Here is a 17,631-nt window from a genome sequence, read left to right as displayed (position 1 = left end):
ATGAAAGTCAATAAAACAAAATCATTATACTTTTTATAGAATTTTAAAAAAATAATGCCTTGTCCTTGATTTGCAATGATACATAATACGCTTCAAAATTTCAAACAAGTTAAATGCGATATTTTGTGTATACGAGAACCAGCTTCTTGCGTCAAAATTGACGTCACATTTATGATCAAGCCGTTACGGTACCGAAATTAAATATCTTTAAGATCTTATTGATATACCGACCACATATAAGCAAATACATCTATAAAGTCAGACGACTATTTCTACTGTGCGTTTCATTAGACAGGAACATAACGAGAATATTTTAATGCACCATCTGAAAAAATAGGCATAATTATTTACAGCGTGTAATTTTATGTTTTCTTATTTTATTTAATTAGTAATACTCTCAACATATGTCTAAGAAAATCGATTCTTAAAATATTTTCCAATCCATCGGCAGAAAAGTTTTGTCATATTAGGCTTTAACACTGAATGTCCTTTTTCAACATATGATCTTATTTAGGAAACGTAACCAATATTTACCCCAATTTACTGAAAAGTGTAAAATGTCCCAGTTTCCCCATTGTCCCAGTTATCCCATTTTACCCTATACTTTAAGGATTTCTACATATTCACTTAATAACTTCTTCATTTATATTTGAAGATGGTGCATTGTTTTCAGTTTACTGGCAGTTACATTTTTCTCCTGAAAGAAAAGCAAACACAGTGTACAGTGCAGATACAGTATATCATTTATAAATTACTTTATAAAATTACAGTATGTAATGCCCCTGATGCTATCAGTAATGGCGATGTTAGTATATCGGATGACGGTCTGACAGCAACATACACGTGCACTTCCGGCTTTACGCTTTACGGCAGCAGCATTATCACGTGCCAAGATAACTACCAGGGATGGTCATCGAATGATACAAGCTGTGGTCAGTTACACTTTTTCAGATAAAAATAGACCTGAGTAAACAAGAATTCTTTGACACAACTTTTATATAGGTTGTCTACTAGCTTACTATTGAGTAAACAATGCGGCATTGCCTCTGCTATGAAAAACAATACCAAGAATATATAAAAGATATAAAGATTATATCGAAAATATCGCGAAGTATTTTAATTTAAAAAAAGACTGTTATGTGTTTACATTTTACTTCTACTGGCTAATGAGTTAAAGTAATTTTCTAAATTTCAAAATATATGCCCCTTGGAATATGTTTTTTAAAGTACATAATGTTATAATGTTATAGAATGTGCCATATTCAAGAAATATACCATGCATTAACCTGTCGTAGAAGAGGTTATATGTCTGCGAGAAAATTCACGAGTGGGAAACCATAGTGAATTATTCACGCGCCGTATAATCGATTCATATTGCTGAGATGTATTGAAAATTCAAAAATGCAATATTTGTTTTACAGTAAGCTGTGGTGCTTTCCCACAAATACCAGATGGATCTGTTTCCATGGTAACCGATGGAGTGCAATCGACAGCCGAATTTACATGTAATACTGGTTATAGTATTAAAGGAGAAACAACTGTCCAGTGTGACAGTAACGGAATGTGGATAACTTCCTTTCCAGAATGTGGTAAGTGGTAAAAGGCCAGGAACCATAAATCAAATTTATATTGACAAATCTCAATATTGTCAACCAGACAAAAATATGTTACATCAGTTATTTATCTTACAGGTGCAGTACTTCAAAAGGCAATATGCGAGTTACATTCAAAAGAACTTACCCTCTCTTTTATAATGTAGAAGAAGATATCCCTAAAGCATTAGACAAGATATTTCATTTGGTTTAACGTCAAACCGGCACAATTGTAGCTCATACGGTGGTGGCTTTCCAGCTACTGGTGGTGGAAGGAGACTCCCATGTATCACTTCAGGCATTGGCAGGCATTTGGGTAGAACCACAGCTCCCCCGTCTCCCCGCTCGCGAGGTCAAGTCACCATTCATTATTAAAAGTTTCTTTGGCATGTTAAATTTAATGTTTTAGTGTCATGCGCTGATTTAGACGATATAGCCAACGGAACTACACTTACAAGTACAGACGGACATACAACAAGCAAGGCTTATCAGTGTAACATCGGTTACAGTTTAAGCGGACAAAGCGAACTCTTGTGTTTAGAAGACGGCAGTTGGATTTCAAGCCCGCCGGAGTGTGGTAAAATATGAAATAGTTATTTGTTATGCTTACGAGGCAGTATATTAATGTCAGTTATAATATATTTAGTTAATGGCATATATTAAGACTGTGTTACTGTGTGGTCAGGTGAAGGCAGTTACAGTGTTACCATTTGGACAGTATAAAACACAGTATTACTTTGTGGACACAGGACGGTTTGAAACTACTTTTATCAACACATCTAATATATGTTCTGCCAAACAACTTACATTTTATTATGAAAATAAAGTTTTAAACGTTTTTAAAGATATGAATTGATGTCTGATTGATTTTTCATTTTAAGTACCCATTTTGTGGGAATGTTAAACTTCAGTAATTGGACGGACTGCTCTAAATAGAACAACTTACCAAGATATGTAACAAAAATAGGAACATTTTTACGAAAGATTTTTCTCATTTCATTTAACAGTCATATGCGGCGAAATGTCAACACCTTCCAGCGGTTTCCGGGATGACTTCACGGACGGAATTTTCTCATACATCGAATACTCATGTGTCAGTGGCTACCACCTTGTTGGCAACTCCGTCATCCAGTGTCAGACAGATGGAAGCTGGAATGGTTCTTTGCCATCATGCGGTAAGACTACTCGTGATACGGTTATTGTCAAACTTGAGGAATGTATTTTATCCATTCACAAGAACATTATATAAGCCGCCAATTTGTTACTTTCATAATATGGTTGTTTCTGCAAGATAAATCCAAATTATATGCCTTAATTTACAGCAGTTTGTGGCCAGGCCTTGGTGCTGCACTCCAGATCTTTCTAGATTGAGATACAGTCGCTGCAAAAGATACATAGTTAATAAAATCGTAATGTTATTTGTTAACTTCAGGATTTTAATCCTATTTTATTTTTTTTTGGTGGGTTTAAAGTGATGCTGACATAATTTTGGACCAGATGGTCACTTTACGGCTTATCATTAGGGGAGAAAACCTCAGGTCGCTTCCCCGGGCATAAATGCTGGCCCAGGCGAGCACCTGGGTAGAATCACCAGACTTTCGGTCACCGCGTTCCCTTTACATCATTCTTTGGTAATATCTTCTAGAATTACCGTAAACATTTTCAGTATGTGACGCACCAACAGTTCCTCCAAATGCAGCGCTGTCATTTTCTTCAGAAGATACCATTGTTGAATACAGCTGCTCGACAGGCTTTTCGCTAACTGGGGTGATGTCCAGGGAATGCAGTGACAATGGACTAGGATGGCATGGAACTGAACCATCTTGTGGTATATTTTACTCTTCAAATAGATTTTCTTCTTTGGTTCCATAGGTATGATATAGATACTGTTTCTGAAAGTAAGAAAATCATAAAAAGCTGAAAAAATAAGAAATCGATATGCAAATTTTTCAAATTACCGAAATTATTTGAAAAGTTATTTATTAAAACTGTAATCGCAAATAACGAAAAGTCTTACCTCAAAAACATTTATAGGCTAATGCATCTGATTTCTGCACGACTTGTCGAAGTATGCGGAGAGCTATCCTACTCAACCCAGCGTCGGTGTCCGCGTCCATTCCACGTTGACACCTTGGTTAAACTTTTGATGCACTTGATGAATTGATATATCACTCGGCATGTTGCCATGTCGATCATGTACTCCTGCTATTGATCGTGCAATTTGCGATGAAAATGGAAAAATCGAGGGTGTGTATCAGTGGCAACCGCAGCAACAAATCGAAAGCACCGCATTTCAAAATTAAGCCTACGCTTAAAGTATACATTATGTAAAACCTTACCAATATCGTTCAGTGTAATAATTTGCAGTTCAATGCGCTGATGTAGACGGTGTTGCTGATGGGATTAATACAATAGCAACAAACGGTACAACGTCCACAATAGATTTCACGTGCAACACGGGCTTTACATTGAATGGAGACAGTCAGATTACATGTGATGAGAACGGAATGTGGAGTGCAAATATTCCACAGTGTGGTATTAAAATTGAAACTCTTTTGTAAACTGTGTGTTTCCTGCGACAATCCTGAACAGAAATTCGTATTTTCAATTTTTAACTTTCTGAGCGGTTTGTTTTACTATACCTTAAGATACAAGTCATCGTCAATCTTCCGTGTACCCTCAAATATTTCTAGTAGTTTTTGAAGAAGAGTGTATAATGATGAAAATGTAACGTAAGAATACGTTAATTCTCTATACCGGTACCTGAGCACGCAAAAGCTTCCAGCCGGCATGTTTAAATATCACAAGGTATTTATGACTGTGTCTCCAATTTTGACAAATGGCCATATGTATATATGTCATGTATGTATTCGTTACCTCCGCTACATTCTACTGTGGTAAATACGATTTAACATTTATTGATAAACTCCATTGCTTCGTACTTTGATAAATACGAAGTGACTTTATTTTGTTAGTTTCTTGTGACGAGATCGTTGCCCCTGCAAGTGGATCGTTCGTTATTTCGTCAAACGGTACGGTAAGTACTGTGTCCTACAACTGTGATACGGGTTATAACATCGTTGGCGACGAAACAAGAAGCTGCACTGCCAATGGACAATGGACTTCAGGGACACCGGAATGCGGTTTGTACCATTTGAACTAAATGTATCTATTATCATCTCTTAAACGAATACAGTCTGAACTCCATACAGGAACTCGGACAATTTAAAGATAAACACATTGAATAGAAATATGACTTTTGGAGAAAAAGCAAGAAGGAAAAAATACCGTATTGTTGAATTATATTAATAGCTGACATCTTATTTATGTTTTATGCTTTATGCAATATTATATGGATTCAAATGAAAGTCATAGTAGTATAGTACAAATCCAATACTTAACAATATTAACGAGAGAATTTTATTTGAATTATGCTATAGGGGCCTCCGTGGCCATGTGGTAAAGGTCGCTGACTGCGAATCGCTTACTCCTAACCGGCACAAAATGTCTGCCAAACTTTACCAATACTGTCTTCAAAAACTTCGTCCAAATTCCAGTTAGTACGTTACGTACACATTTGGTTCTTAAAAACAACTTGGGAGACGTGTTTGAGAAACGTACCAAGAACGTCTGGCAAACATTTTTTTTACCGAAGAAAACACTCACTTTCTTGTTTTCGACACTTTTTATTGTAATATAATGTGTCAAGTAATAAGGAAATTATAAGAAAAAAAATATAACCATGAATCGAGCGATTTTCCACGTGTGTACGGTACCGAAAATTCACGTGGAATGGCAACCGTATTAGCCCAACAAAAATAAAAATGAATAGATGAACAAATTAATTATTTAATAATAACTATAAGAGAATTTTACTATATTTAGATCATATCGTTATAGTTTGTGACGATCCTGGAAAGCCAGTTGATGGCAGTGTTGTAAGTGATGGTTACAAAGCGACGTACACATGTGATGCTGGATATACATTGTATGGAGAGTACATCAGAGTGTGTAACAATGACAACACTGGGTGGAACGGGACTGACCCAACATGTGGTATGTATACGACAGTTAAATTATGTATTAATAGACTCATTCGCTTCATCTGGGTGGAACGGGACTGACCAAACATGTGGTATGTATACGACAGTTAAATTATGTATAAATAGACTCATTCGCTTCATCTGGCCAAAACTTACGATCTATATTTCACATATTAATTTCAACGATATTTGCACGTAATACGCATAGGAAGACTAATTTTTAACGTTACGTAACCTTCGATTTGGTGCATGATATGCCTTCAACCAAAAGCAGAAAGAATTTTTATAAATGACGAAAAAATATTTCCAGTGGCTTGTGTGTCATTGAATACGCCATCAGGGGGTAGTGTTTCCATACAAACAGATGGACAGATAACTAGCGCGTTATTCACGTGTCAAACAGGATACACGATCAGTGGAACGAGTACAGTAACGTGTCGTTCTGATGGAACATGGGATTTCACATCGGCTGCTTGTGGTAAAACTGTTATAGTTATATTTATGTGTGTATACCCATCTGCGAATTGATACTGTCAACAGAAAAAATAACAGACTGAGTGCTTTATACTGTAACTTCGTCATGCGGTCTGAACGAAATGCCTAATTCTAATTAATAGTATCAATCTTAAAGAGTATGGATGGAAAAGAGATAGGAATTATTTCACTCAACATGTATTTGTAGTAACGTAACTTTGCAAATGTAATTAAATATGCCTTAAGTAAAAGAGCATTGGAAATAGTTAATATACGAATTTTATGAATTTTAATATCTGTTTGATGTTATATTTCAGTTTCCTGCGAAACATTATCAAGTCCAGATAATGGCCAAGTTTCTCTAGCATCAGTCAACAGTGTAACATACGCTCATTTTGAATGTAACGTAGGTTACACGTTAAATGGATTTCAGCAGTTATCATGCAGATCAACCGGAAGCTGGGATTTCTCTGAACCCTCGTGTGGTGTGTTCTTACTCTGTTTGCAAACATTGTTAACATGAACGAAAATCATCCTATTTTTCATTTGAATGACCAATACTTTTTTTCTGGAGGCTAAACGTTGAAATGAGGTAGTTATAAAGTGCAAAGTATTTGTGACGAAAACGACAGAAATTATCCTATAAGTATATATTTTAGTTTATTGAAAAAATGCCCTGATTGAAATAGGACATAATGCGGCAAAAAAATCGAAAAAATCTCAACAATATTAAGTTGAAGATAATTCAACATTTACATATTTTTTATGTTTTAGTTCTATGTGAGGCATTAGAGGATGTAAGTAGTGGCGACATGTCAGTGATAACTGACGGTGTAGTGTCGTATGTGTATTATACCTGTGCCGTCGGATACACTCTGGAAGGGGACAGCAATAGGACATGTGGTATCGACGGTATTTGGTCAGGAATGAAACCAGTCTGCAGTGAGTTAAATTCTTCCTTTTTTCCTTTTGTCCATGCTCGGAACATTAAACATATTTGAGCATGTCCTGTGCGTAAGATAGCAGTACCGACGGTTGCTTGGAACAAGACTGAGCACGGCCCAGTCTTTCTCCAAGGTAAGGTGTGAACTGGTACAATATTAAACGGAGAAATCTGGCATTTGTAGGTGTTTATATGCATACAGACAACTGTTTATATTTTGTGATGTGTTTATTGCGCGATGAAAATGTTCACAGTTTGTACTATATAATTGGTCAACATTTTAACATTACTATTTTAGTCTGTGATATTCCTGCTGTACCAGAGAATGGATCACTAGTAGTATCTACAGAAGGCAACAGCGTAGTATTCTCATGTGATGTTGGGTTTACTATGGTTGGTAGTGCTACACTTATCTGTCAGACTGATGGGACAGGTTGGAACGGAACATCTCCTTCGTGTGGTAAGTATTAGACCAAATATTAACGAATTTAAATTCATCTTGAATATTTATTAGAGTTAGTGAATTATAGAACCTTTTTCATGTTACATTATTTCAATTACAAAAATAATTTTCAATTTTGTTTTCTTGGGGGTGGGGGGGATGGGAGGGGGGTTGTGACTATACAGTCAGTTACGTGATTTATGGAATTACTTTTGTTGCTACAAAAAGTAACTAGCATCTGGCTTTTGTATCTTTTTATGCCCCCGAAGGGAGGCATATTAGTTTTCAACTGTCCGTCCGTTCGTTCGTTAGTTAGTTCGTTCGTCACAACGTTAACTTTTTGCATGAAGGCACTTTACTCGCAAACCACTGCACCCAGGACCTTCAAACTTCACATGCTGATAGTACTTATTGAGTATACCACCCCTACTGATGTTGGAGTCACCAGGTCAAAGGTCAAGGTCACAGGGGCCAACGTTAACTTTTTGCATGAAGGCACTTTACTCACGAACCACTGCACCCAGGATCTTCAATCTTCACATGCTGATAGTACTTATTGAGTTCACTACCCCTGCTGACTTTGGGGTCACCAGGTCAAAGGTCAAGGTCACAGGGGCCAACGTTAACTTTTTGCATGAAGGCACTTTACTCGCGAACCACTACACCCAGGACCTTCAAACTTCACATGCTGATAGTACTTATTGAGTACACCACTTCTACTGACTTTGGGGTCACCAGGTCAAAGGTCAAGGTCATAGGGGCCAACGTTACCTTTTTGCATGAAGGCACTTTACTCGCGAACCACTTCACCCAGGACCTTCAAACTTTACATGCTGATAGCACTTTACAAGTACACCAATCAAACTGACTTTGGAGTCACTAGGTCAAAGGTCAAGGTCACAGAGGCCAATGTTAACTTTTTGCATGAAGGCACTTTACATGCGAACCACTTCACCCAGTACCTTCAAACTTCACATGCTGATAGTACTTATTGAGTACACCACCCCTACTGACTTTGGGGTCACCAGGTCAAAGGTCAAGGTGCTGTGGGGGCATTTGTCATCATTAGTGATAGCTCTTGTTGTTAAAGATATATTCAAATATTCAATCATATCGTTCGCCAAATATGAAAATCTAATGTTTCAATAATATTTTATGTGATAGTTGAATGTGGTACATTTGACATTCCTGATAATGGATCCATATCATATGAAACGAACAATGAGGTAACGTCCGTAACGGTAACGTGTAACATTGGTTCTTCGCTCCAAGGAACGGCAGAAATAATGTGTGGAACTAATGGAGAATGGGAAATACGGAGCAATATCGATTGTGGTAAGTTAACATCAGAGACGCTTAGTACAAACGCATAACACACAGTCAGTTAAATTTGTACAAAAATAGTGTAATGTAGAAATGAAATTTGGTTTATAGGGCAAAGAGACATCTTTAAGTAAAACTAATAGTTTTTGTATTCTGGTCTGGTTAAACATTTGTAGATTGATTTCTACATTGAACAATATGAAATATTATTCTTTTCACTTTCCACAGTTTCGTGCCCGTTTTTGGAGAACCCAGTTAATGGCACCACAACACTTGAGACAAATGGTACACAGACAAAGGCTTTGTTTAGTTGCAACCTCGGAACCTCTCTTTACGGATTAACTGAGATTGAGTGCACGGATGAAGGTGTATGGAGTGCAGATATTCCCGTTTGTGGTAACACGATCTTAACTTTTGTAAAGTATTTAATCATACTGGCTTAACTGTTTTGGAAAATTAAGACGTGTATTTTTATAAATCGTTTTTAATGTACACAATTAAGGAAATCCTTAAAATCATATCCTTTGAATAATTACATATGATAATCATGATAATGTATAGTTTTATGGTAGTTGACTTGTTTAATTTTGCTGCTGAAATGTATGTGCTTATAGAGCTGATACATGAAATTAAAGGTACGTTTTTAGATAAAATCCAAGAAATGTAGAACTTCATAACATAATGGTACTCATACAGACATAAGGTTTACATTTTTATGAACGTTCATGTGAACAGTTTTACACAAACTCAGATTTGTGTGTTGTATACAGAAAGTGTTTTCATCCTATGCAGAAACATGTACACCATTTGCTGCACCAAGTCTTTCATATGAACCTATACAATACAGTAGTGACGGCCATACGACAACTTTAACTGTAACGTGTGTTGATGGATACCATACATCTGGTAGTTCAACGGTTACTTGTAATGAAGGATTGTGGGAATCTTCTCTTCCTGAATGTGGTAGGTTATTTTAGCCGTTTAGTCGGCCATTTGTAGTCAAGCATACTCTTAACTACGTCATGTATTTAAAATGCTTGTACGGAGCCTCCGTGGCCGAGTGTTGAAGGTCATTGACTTCAAATCACTTGCGTGCTTAAAAGAGTGCCTGGAGTGGCACATGGGTTTTTTCTCTATTGTGAAAAAGCTGGAATGTCGCCATATGATCTGTAATTGTGTCAGTTTGACGTTAACTAAACATAATAATAAAACAAGTGTCTAAAATGATGCCCGAGGGGGGTTGGGGGCAAAACTGGATTCTTAATCTATCAATAAAGCTGGAAAGTCACTATGTGATGTAAATCATATTTGTTTGTCCAGAAAAAAAAACCCACAACACGCAGTTGTCAGTTGAATCACTGCAAATAAAAGAATTTCATGTCTGTGCAATAAATTATGCTGGCTGCAGTGATCAACCAATCCCAATCCCTAACCGAAGTTTACGTGAACTGTGACTTTATTTTGGAATCCATATATGAATTATACAGAAACGTCCTTCTAAAGGTCTCCATGGATTGTAGTGTGATATTTTTGTATTGTCAAAATATTTTGAAGTGATGTGTAGAATATATGGTACAGCCTTTCATTTTAAGGGAAAACTTGTTACGGAAAAGGTGGTTTAAACAGTAATATCTAATAGTATATGAGCAAGATATATTTCAAGAAGATTTTTGGTTGATTACAGTGGATATCTCGAACTAGCTTTCTGGTCCCAAAAACATATGGAAATCATTTTAAGTCGAATTTCGGTTGTCTTGAAGTACAATGCTCGATCCCTTTAAGTTCAAGATACCAATTTCAACTGTATTAAGAGGGTTAGGTCAGGTATTATACATATGTTTTGATGATTTGAATAGTTTGCGATTCCTTATCTGTGCCATTGAATGGTACTGCAAGCGTATCGAGTGACTTGATGATTACGTTTTTCACGTGCGATGCTGGATACACAATGGTCGGGGAAACTACGTCATATTGTTTAACAGATGGTACTGGATGGAATACCACAGCACCTAATTGTGGTAAGTTTTATTTGATTTGCAGTATAGATTTTAAAACTATAACCTATTATATACAATTTAGTGCATATTTTGGTTGTTTGGAGGATATAAATGCTATGTTGTATGCTTTAAAAAAACGTCTTGAAAAAAAATAACCCAGTTGGTTTTAAAAAAGCAAACATTCTTTTTGCTGAAGAATTTTTGACAATACTTCTTTTAGTTATGTGTGATTTGCTGACTGAGATTACATCTGGATCCTACAACATATCATCCAATGGTTCAGTATCAGTTGTAACGTATACATGTGGTGCTGGTTTTACTTTGAGTGGTTCCTACGAAAGACAGTGTGGAACAAATGGTGAATGGGAGGACACTAAACCAATTTGTGGTGAGCATTGATGCTATAGAAACAGAAAACATTGAAATTTGTTTCTCTAAAAGAGGAATGGAAGTTATTTTATTGTAGTTGTTCTTACTCATTGCTTGTAGTTTTGTTGTTGTTTTTTTATATTTTGTCCATACAAGCTATGGCATTTTCTAGCAAGCCATAATTGTTATGTTATTTTTAAACTCATATTATAACGTCAGTCTACCTGTGGAACTATACCTACATCATCATGGGCGTTCTTGTTTGCTTATCAACCGTGTAATACTATATAATCTTACATGAAGGCTTTCTGAAAATTTGATATGTCTTCTTTGCCTTTAAAAACAGTGTCTTGTCCAACTCTGGATGCACCATCTAGTGGATCGGTAACAATAACTACGGATAGCCAAGTTAGCGAAGCCATCTATACTTGTGTAGCGGGTTACGAGCTGAGTGGTGATATTGTCAGAGAATGTCTCGCAAATGGCACATGGTCATCTGAACAACCCAACTGTTGTAAGCGTTGTTTCTTATTTATCTTAGTTGGTTTAGTTCTGCCCATTGTTTTCTCGTTTGGGGCAAACCCTTTACTTTATCTGGGGACCAAACGCCGCTCTTCATGGAATTACATGCCTCAATACGTGTATCATTGAAGGTTCTGCGTGGCGGCCTTAAAAAGTCTCCCCGTACATTCAGTCAGGGTTGTTATATTTCGATCTTCTCAGATCGTTCAGCATGACTTTTATGTCGTGTTATTGGTACTGTTTAGTTTCTCAACATGACCATTTCGGCCTGGGTGGTTCCAGTACTCCCGCTTTCATAGCCTTGGGTATTGTTTAATCACCCCATTGGATATGGTGCCTGCTTTTTAGCTCACCTGTCACATAGTGACAAGGTGAGCTTTTGTGATCACGCAGCGTCCGTCGTCCGTCGTCCGTGCGTCCGTCCGTGCGTTAGTCCGTCCGTAAACTTTTGCTTGTGACCACTCTAGAGGTCACATTTTTTGTGGGATCTTTATGAAAGTTGGTCAGAATGTTCATCTTGATGATATCTAGGTCAAGTTCGAAACTTGGTCACGTGCCATCAAAAAGTAGGTCAGTAGGTCTAAAAATAGAAAAACCTTGTGACCTCTCTAGAGGCCATATATTTCACAAGATCTTCATGAAAATTGGTCAGAATGTTCATCTTGATGATATCTAGGTCAAGTTCGAAACTGGGTCACGTGCCATCAAAAACTAGGTCAGTAGGTCTAAAAATAGTAAAACCTTGTGACCTCTCTAGAGGCCCTATTTTTTACACAAGATCTTCATGAAAATTGGTCAGAACGTTCACTTTGATGATATCTAGGTCAAGTTTGAAACTGGGTCACGTGCCGTCAAAAACTAGGTCAGTAGGTCAAATAATAGAAAAACCTTGTGACCTCTCTAAAGGCCATATTTTTCATGGGATCTGTATGAAAGTTGGTCTGAATGTTCATCCTGGTGATATCTAGGTCAGGTTCGAAACTGGGTTACGTGCAGTCAAAAAACTAGGTCAGTAGGTCTAAAAATAGAAAAACCTTGTGACCTCTCTAGAGGCCATATATTTCATAAGATCTTCATGAAAATTGGTCAGTAGGTTTACCTTGATGAAATCTATGTTAGGTTCGAAACTGGGTCACGTGCCGTCAAAAACTAGGTCAGTAGGTCTAAAAATAGAAAACCCTTGTGACCTCTCTAGAGGCCATATATTTCACAAGAAAATTAGTCAGAACGTTCACCTTGATGAAATCTAGGTCAAGTATGAAACTGGGTTACGTGCCATCAAAAACTAGGTCAGTAGGTCAAATAATAGAAAAACCTTGTGACCTCTCTAGAGGCCATATTTTTCATGGGATCTGTATGAAAGTTGGCCTGAATGTTCATCTTGATGATATCTAGGTCTAATTCGAAAGTGGGTCACGTGCCTTCAAAAACTAGGTCAGTAGGTCTTGAAATAGAAAAACCTTGTGACCTCTCTAGAGGCCATACCCTTGAATGGATCTTCATGAAAATTGGTCAGAATATTCACCTTGATGATATCTAGGTCAAGTTTGAAACTGGGTCACGTGCCTTAAAAACTAGGTCAGTAGGTCAAATAATAAAAAAACCTTGTGACCTCTCTAGATGCCATACTTTTCATGGGATCTGTATTAAAGTTGATCTGAATATTCATCTTGATGATATCTAGGTCAGGTTTGAAACTGGGTCAACTGCGGTCAAAAACTAGGTCAGTAGGTCTAAAATTAGAAAAATCTTTTGACCTCTCTAGAGGCCATATTTTTCAATTGATCTTCATGAAAATTGATCTGAATGTTCACCTTGATGATATCTAGGTCAGTTTCGAAACTGGGTCATGTGCAATCAAAAACTAGGCCAGTAGGTATAAAAATAGAAAAACCTTGTGATCACTCTAGAGGCCATATTTTTCATGAGATCTTCATGAAAATTAGTGAGAATGTTCACCTTGATGATATCTAGATAAAATTCATAACAGGGTCACGTACCTTCGAAAACTAGGTCAATAGGTCAAATAATAGAAAAACCTTGTGACCTCTCTAGAGACCATATTTTTCAATGGATCTTCATAAAATTGGTCAGAATTTTTATCTAGATAATATCTAGGTCAAGTTCAGAACTGGGTCACTTGAGCTCAAAAACTAGGTCACTATGTCAAATAATAGAAAAAATGATGTCATACTCAAAACTGGGTCATGTGGGAAGAGATGAGCGATTCAGGACCATCATGGTCCTCTTGTTAATTTTGTCTTTTGACAGTTCCTGTGATACGCAGGCTCTATAATCTCAGATCCCCTTCCTAAATTCCAGTTGGTTTAGTTCTGCCCATTGTTTTCTCGTTTGGGGCAAACCCTTTACTTTATCTGGGGACCAAACGCCGCTCTTCATGGAATTACATGCCTCAACACGTGTATCATTGAAGGTTCCATGTTCACCGCCGTTTGATTACATCTACGGATGTCTCTAAATTGGTTTTTGTACTTTTAACATGTGTAAATGTTGAGTTCTGCTCAACCCAGGGCTAGAGGGCGCGGACGGTAGCATGCATTTCCACTACCGTCCATGAACAGGCTCAAACCGAGCCTGCAACATTTTCGTTTTTGTCGTGTTGAGCGACCTGTGAAGTTTCCACTTTTCTCTATTTTATTATCACAGCAGCGTTGTTTGTGCCGTGTGGCGGCCGTAAAAAGTCTCCCCGTACATTCAGTCAGGGCTGTTATATTTCGATCTTCTCAGATCGTTCAGCACAACTTTTATGTCGTGTTATTGGTATTGTTTAGTTTCTGAACATGACCATTTCGGCCTGGGTGGTTCCAATACTCCCACTTTCATAGTCTTGGGTATTGTTTAATCACTCCATTGGATATGGTGCCTGCTTTTAATTTTGCCTCTATAATCTCAGATCCCCTTCCTAAATTCATGAACAGGCTCAATCAAACCGAGCCTGCAACATTTTCGTTTTTGTCGTGTTGAGCGACCTGTGAAGTTTCCACTTTTCTCTATTTTAATGAGCTGCATGAAATGTGTCTGTAAGTAAAGTTGTGATGATCAGTTTGTACTTGTATATGGTTTTCCTACATATATGTTACTGTATATAGAAATTGTACATTTATTTTCGGCTACACACAAAGAAAGGAAAATATAAATGTTGCTATTTTCCGATCCGCTTTGCTTAATATAGAGGGCGTCGGGTCTAAAAATACTAATGTAAGAAAATAATGTATGCATTTGGTTATTAAAAAGGACATTTGTAACTTTATTTGTCTGAGATATTGCGTTTAATAAAAATGTTTTAGTCATATGATAATGCAAAAACATATTTCGTAGTAATGCTAAGACAAAATGTTTACTAGACTGCACATTACCCACGCCACCATTTAATGGTGATGTGGCATACGGACTTGACGTCACGGTGGCAAAATTCACATGCGATAGTGGTTACACATTACATGGCGACACTGAAGGATACTGCCAGGATGACGGCTCAGGGTGGAATACATCTGTTCCAGATTGCGGTAATATAATAAACTTGTCCTCCCATTACTGATACACCTTAAAATGAACTGGTATACGTTGCCGCGTTGTCGTTGTCTTTTATTATAGACGTAATTCACTTCTATGTTTTTTCTCATCCTTTTGCAGTTTCAATTTAACAGTAATTGCCTTTTACTACGCTGACACCTGAATCTGTTACTTCATATCTAAGTCGTTTTATTTTTATTTTGATGTTTGGAATATTTTTTTTATTTTCACTTCTTTCTCCTGATGCCTCTATCAAGGAACTGTAATATATTGTTCTGTTTTTATACTGATGCTTCTGCAATTCGTTTTCAAATTTCAGTGGCTTGTTCTACCCTATCAGTATCGCCTGGAACTTCATTTAACATATCAACTGATGGTGTAACGAGTACAGCTGTGTATGAATGTGGTGTGGGGTATACAATACAGGGTGATACAAACCTCGAATGTCGCAGTGACGGGACTTGGAATGTGCAGTCACCATCTTGCGGTTTGAATACTTTAGTACTTATACATTAGTGCTTAGTCATTGATGTCAAAAGGCGACTTTTAAGAGTTTTGGGAAATCATATTTTTGTTGTCAATACAATATTATTGTGAGGCAAGGTTTCTTGTCTATTTGTGATTCATAAGTCTTCAACGTGTATTTCATGCATCGTAAATAATTGTTGTGACCAGTAATCTTTTCAGCTAATTTTGAAATTGAACTTGAGCGTTGCGGTAGCTATTTGGGAAAAGACAGGGGGTGGTTTAGTTCTTTTTGATAGAATATCCATTCTTACTACCGGTGTCTTAATTTCAGTGTCTTGTGAGACGTTAACATTAACTGATGGTGGAAGTATCAACTTTGAAACGGACGGTTCCGTTACCCAAGCCACTGTAACATGTGGGACAGGATATACTGTTACTGGCGCTCAGACTTTATCCTGTAAAGCTGATGGTACCTGGGATTTTACTGCTGGATCTTGTGGTACAGATTCTTGTTAAAACTTAATAGCTTAAAAAATAAAATTACGCATTACAGCTAAAGTAAGTTATGAAAGACATTTATAAATGCATACTTTAAACTCAGTTAATTAGATAAAATTTGCTCAAAGCAGAAAGTTGAGATGAATAATTTATATTTTGTGTCGTATATGGCTTTCCTATTAATCTATGATTTGAGTCTGTTTATTTGATTACACGCTCTCGGTTTTCCGTTAATTTGTTTTAGCTAACATTTGAAATAGACCATATTACTGGTCCTTCAAATTTAAGAAATATACTTCTGTAGTTGAATGCCCGGGAATTATTGCTCCGGATAGCGGGTATAACAACCTAACAAGTGACGGGTCAGTAACCATGGCAACGTTTTGGTGCGAACAAGGATATTTCCTAGATGGAAGCTCTTTTATAACATGCGAAACGGATGGGACATGGAGCGGTAACATACCAACATGTAGTAAGTTAACTTGTTTAGATTAATATAGCGAGGAAATGTTCGTCATGTGTTAGAGCGGAATGAAATTACAGTGTGAGAATGTATATCATGTGTTACTGCAGAATGTCATTACAGTGTCGGGATTTATATCGTATGGTAACAAAATGGAATTAGAGTGAGAGAATGTATGTCATATGTTATTGCAAAATGTAATTATAGTGTGAGAATGAATATAATACGTTACTGCAGAATGAAACTACAGTGTAAGAATGTAGATCATCATTCTAATCCAATAGAGGTTCGTCAAAATCCCGTTCAACTAGGGAACCATGGTAAACCACTGGTATATACGAGGATGGTATATCATATGTTTCTGCAGAATATAATTACAGTTTGAGAATGTATATCGTATGTTACTGTAGAATGAAATTAGAGTGAGATAATGTATATCATATGTTAGTGCAGAATGAAATTAGAGAGTGAGAATGTATATCATATGTTACTGCAAACAGAAATTAGAGAGTGAGAATGTATATCATGTGTAATTGCAAACTGAAATAAGAGAGTGAGAATGTATGTCATATGTTACTGCAGAATTAATTTAGAGAGTGAGAATGTATGTCATATGTTAGCGCAGAATGAAATTAGAGAGTAAGAATGTATATCATATGTTACTGCAAAATGAAATTAGACCGTGAGAATGTATATCATATGTTTGTGCAGAATGAAATTAGAGAGTAAGACTGTATATCATATGTTACTGCAAGAATGAAATTAGAGAGTAAGAATGTATATCATATGTTAGTGCAGAATGAAATTAGAGAGTAAGAATGTATATCATATGTTCTTGCAGAATGTAATTATCGTGCGTCAGTATGTGTCATATGTAAATTACAGTCAGAGAATGTATATAATATGTTACAGCAGAATGTAATTATAGTGTGTGAATGTGTGTAAAATGTTACTGCGGGATGT

At 36.7% G+C, this 17,631-nt stretch overlaps 1 protein-coding gene across 1 annotated transcript in view; it reads left to right on the top strand.

Moving 5' to 3' along the window:
- The window catches only part of LOC123558342 (CUB and sushi domain-containing protein 3-like), a 76,360-nt gene that overhangs the window by 19,329 nt on the left and 39,400 nt on the right, over positions 1 to 17,631 (top strand). The window contains exons 30-51 of the mRNA XM_053543317.1: positions 771 to 932; positions 1,422 to 1,589; positions 2,002 to 2,169; positions 2,600 to 2,767; positions 3,259 to 3,420; positions 3,960 to 4,127; positions 4,568 to 4,735; positions 5,493 to 5,648; positions 5,946 to 6,113; positions 6,427 to 6,594; positions 6,884 to 7,051; positions 7,351 to 7,512; positions 8,659 to 8,829; positions 9,046 to 9,213; positions 9,610 to 9,780; positions 10,674 to 10,835; positions 11,035 to 11,202; positions 11,530 to 11,697; positions 15,071 to 15,232; positions 15,559 to 15,726; positions 16,039 to 16,206; positions 16,510 to 16,677. Coding sequence (XP_053399292.1) covers positions 771 to 932; positions 1,422 to 1,589; positions 2,002 to 2,169; positions 2,600 to 2,767; positions 3,259 to 3,420; positions 3,960 to 4,127; positions 4,568 to 4,735; positions 5,493 to 5,648; positions 5,946 to 6,113; positions 6,427 to 6,594; positions 6,884 to 7,051; positions 7,351 to 7,512; positions 8,659 to 8,829; positions 9,046 to 9,213; positions 9,610 to 9,780; positions 10,674 to 10,835; positions 11,035 to 11,202; positions 11,530 to 11,697; positions 15,071 to 15,232; positions 15,559 to 15,726; positions 16,039 to 16,206; positions 16,510 to 16,677 — 3,660 coding nt within the window. The remainder of the gene's footprint in view (positions 1 to 770; positions 933 to 1,421; positions 1,590 to 2,001; positions 2,170 to 2,599; positions 2,768 to 3,258; positions 3,421 to 3,959; positions 4,128 to 4,567; positions 4,736 to 5,492; positions 5,649 to 5,945; positions 6,114 to 6,426; positions 6,595 to 6,883; positions 7,052 to 7,350; positions 7,513 to 8,658; positions 8,830 to 9,045; positions 9,214 to 9,609; positions 9,781 to 10,673; positions 10,836 to 11,034; positions 11,203 to 11,529; positions 11,698 to 15,070; positions 15,233 to 15,558; positions 15,727 to 16,038; positions 16,207 to 16,509; positions 16,678 to 17,631) is intronic.

This window comes from Mercenaria mercenaria, chromosome 5 (genome assembly GCF_021730395.1).
Source record: "Mercenaria mercenaria strain notata chromosome 5, MADL_Memer_1, whole genome shotgun sequence".
NCBI lineage: Eukaryota > Metazoa > Mollusca > Bivalvia > Venerida > Veneridae > Mercenaria > Mercenaria mercenaria.
Note: the sequence above shows the minus strand (reverse complement) of the source record. Positions and strands in the feature narration are given on the sequence as shown.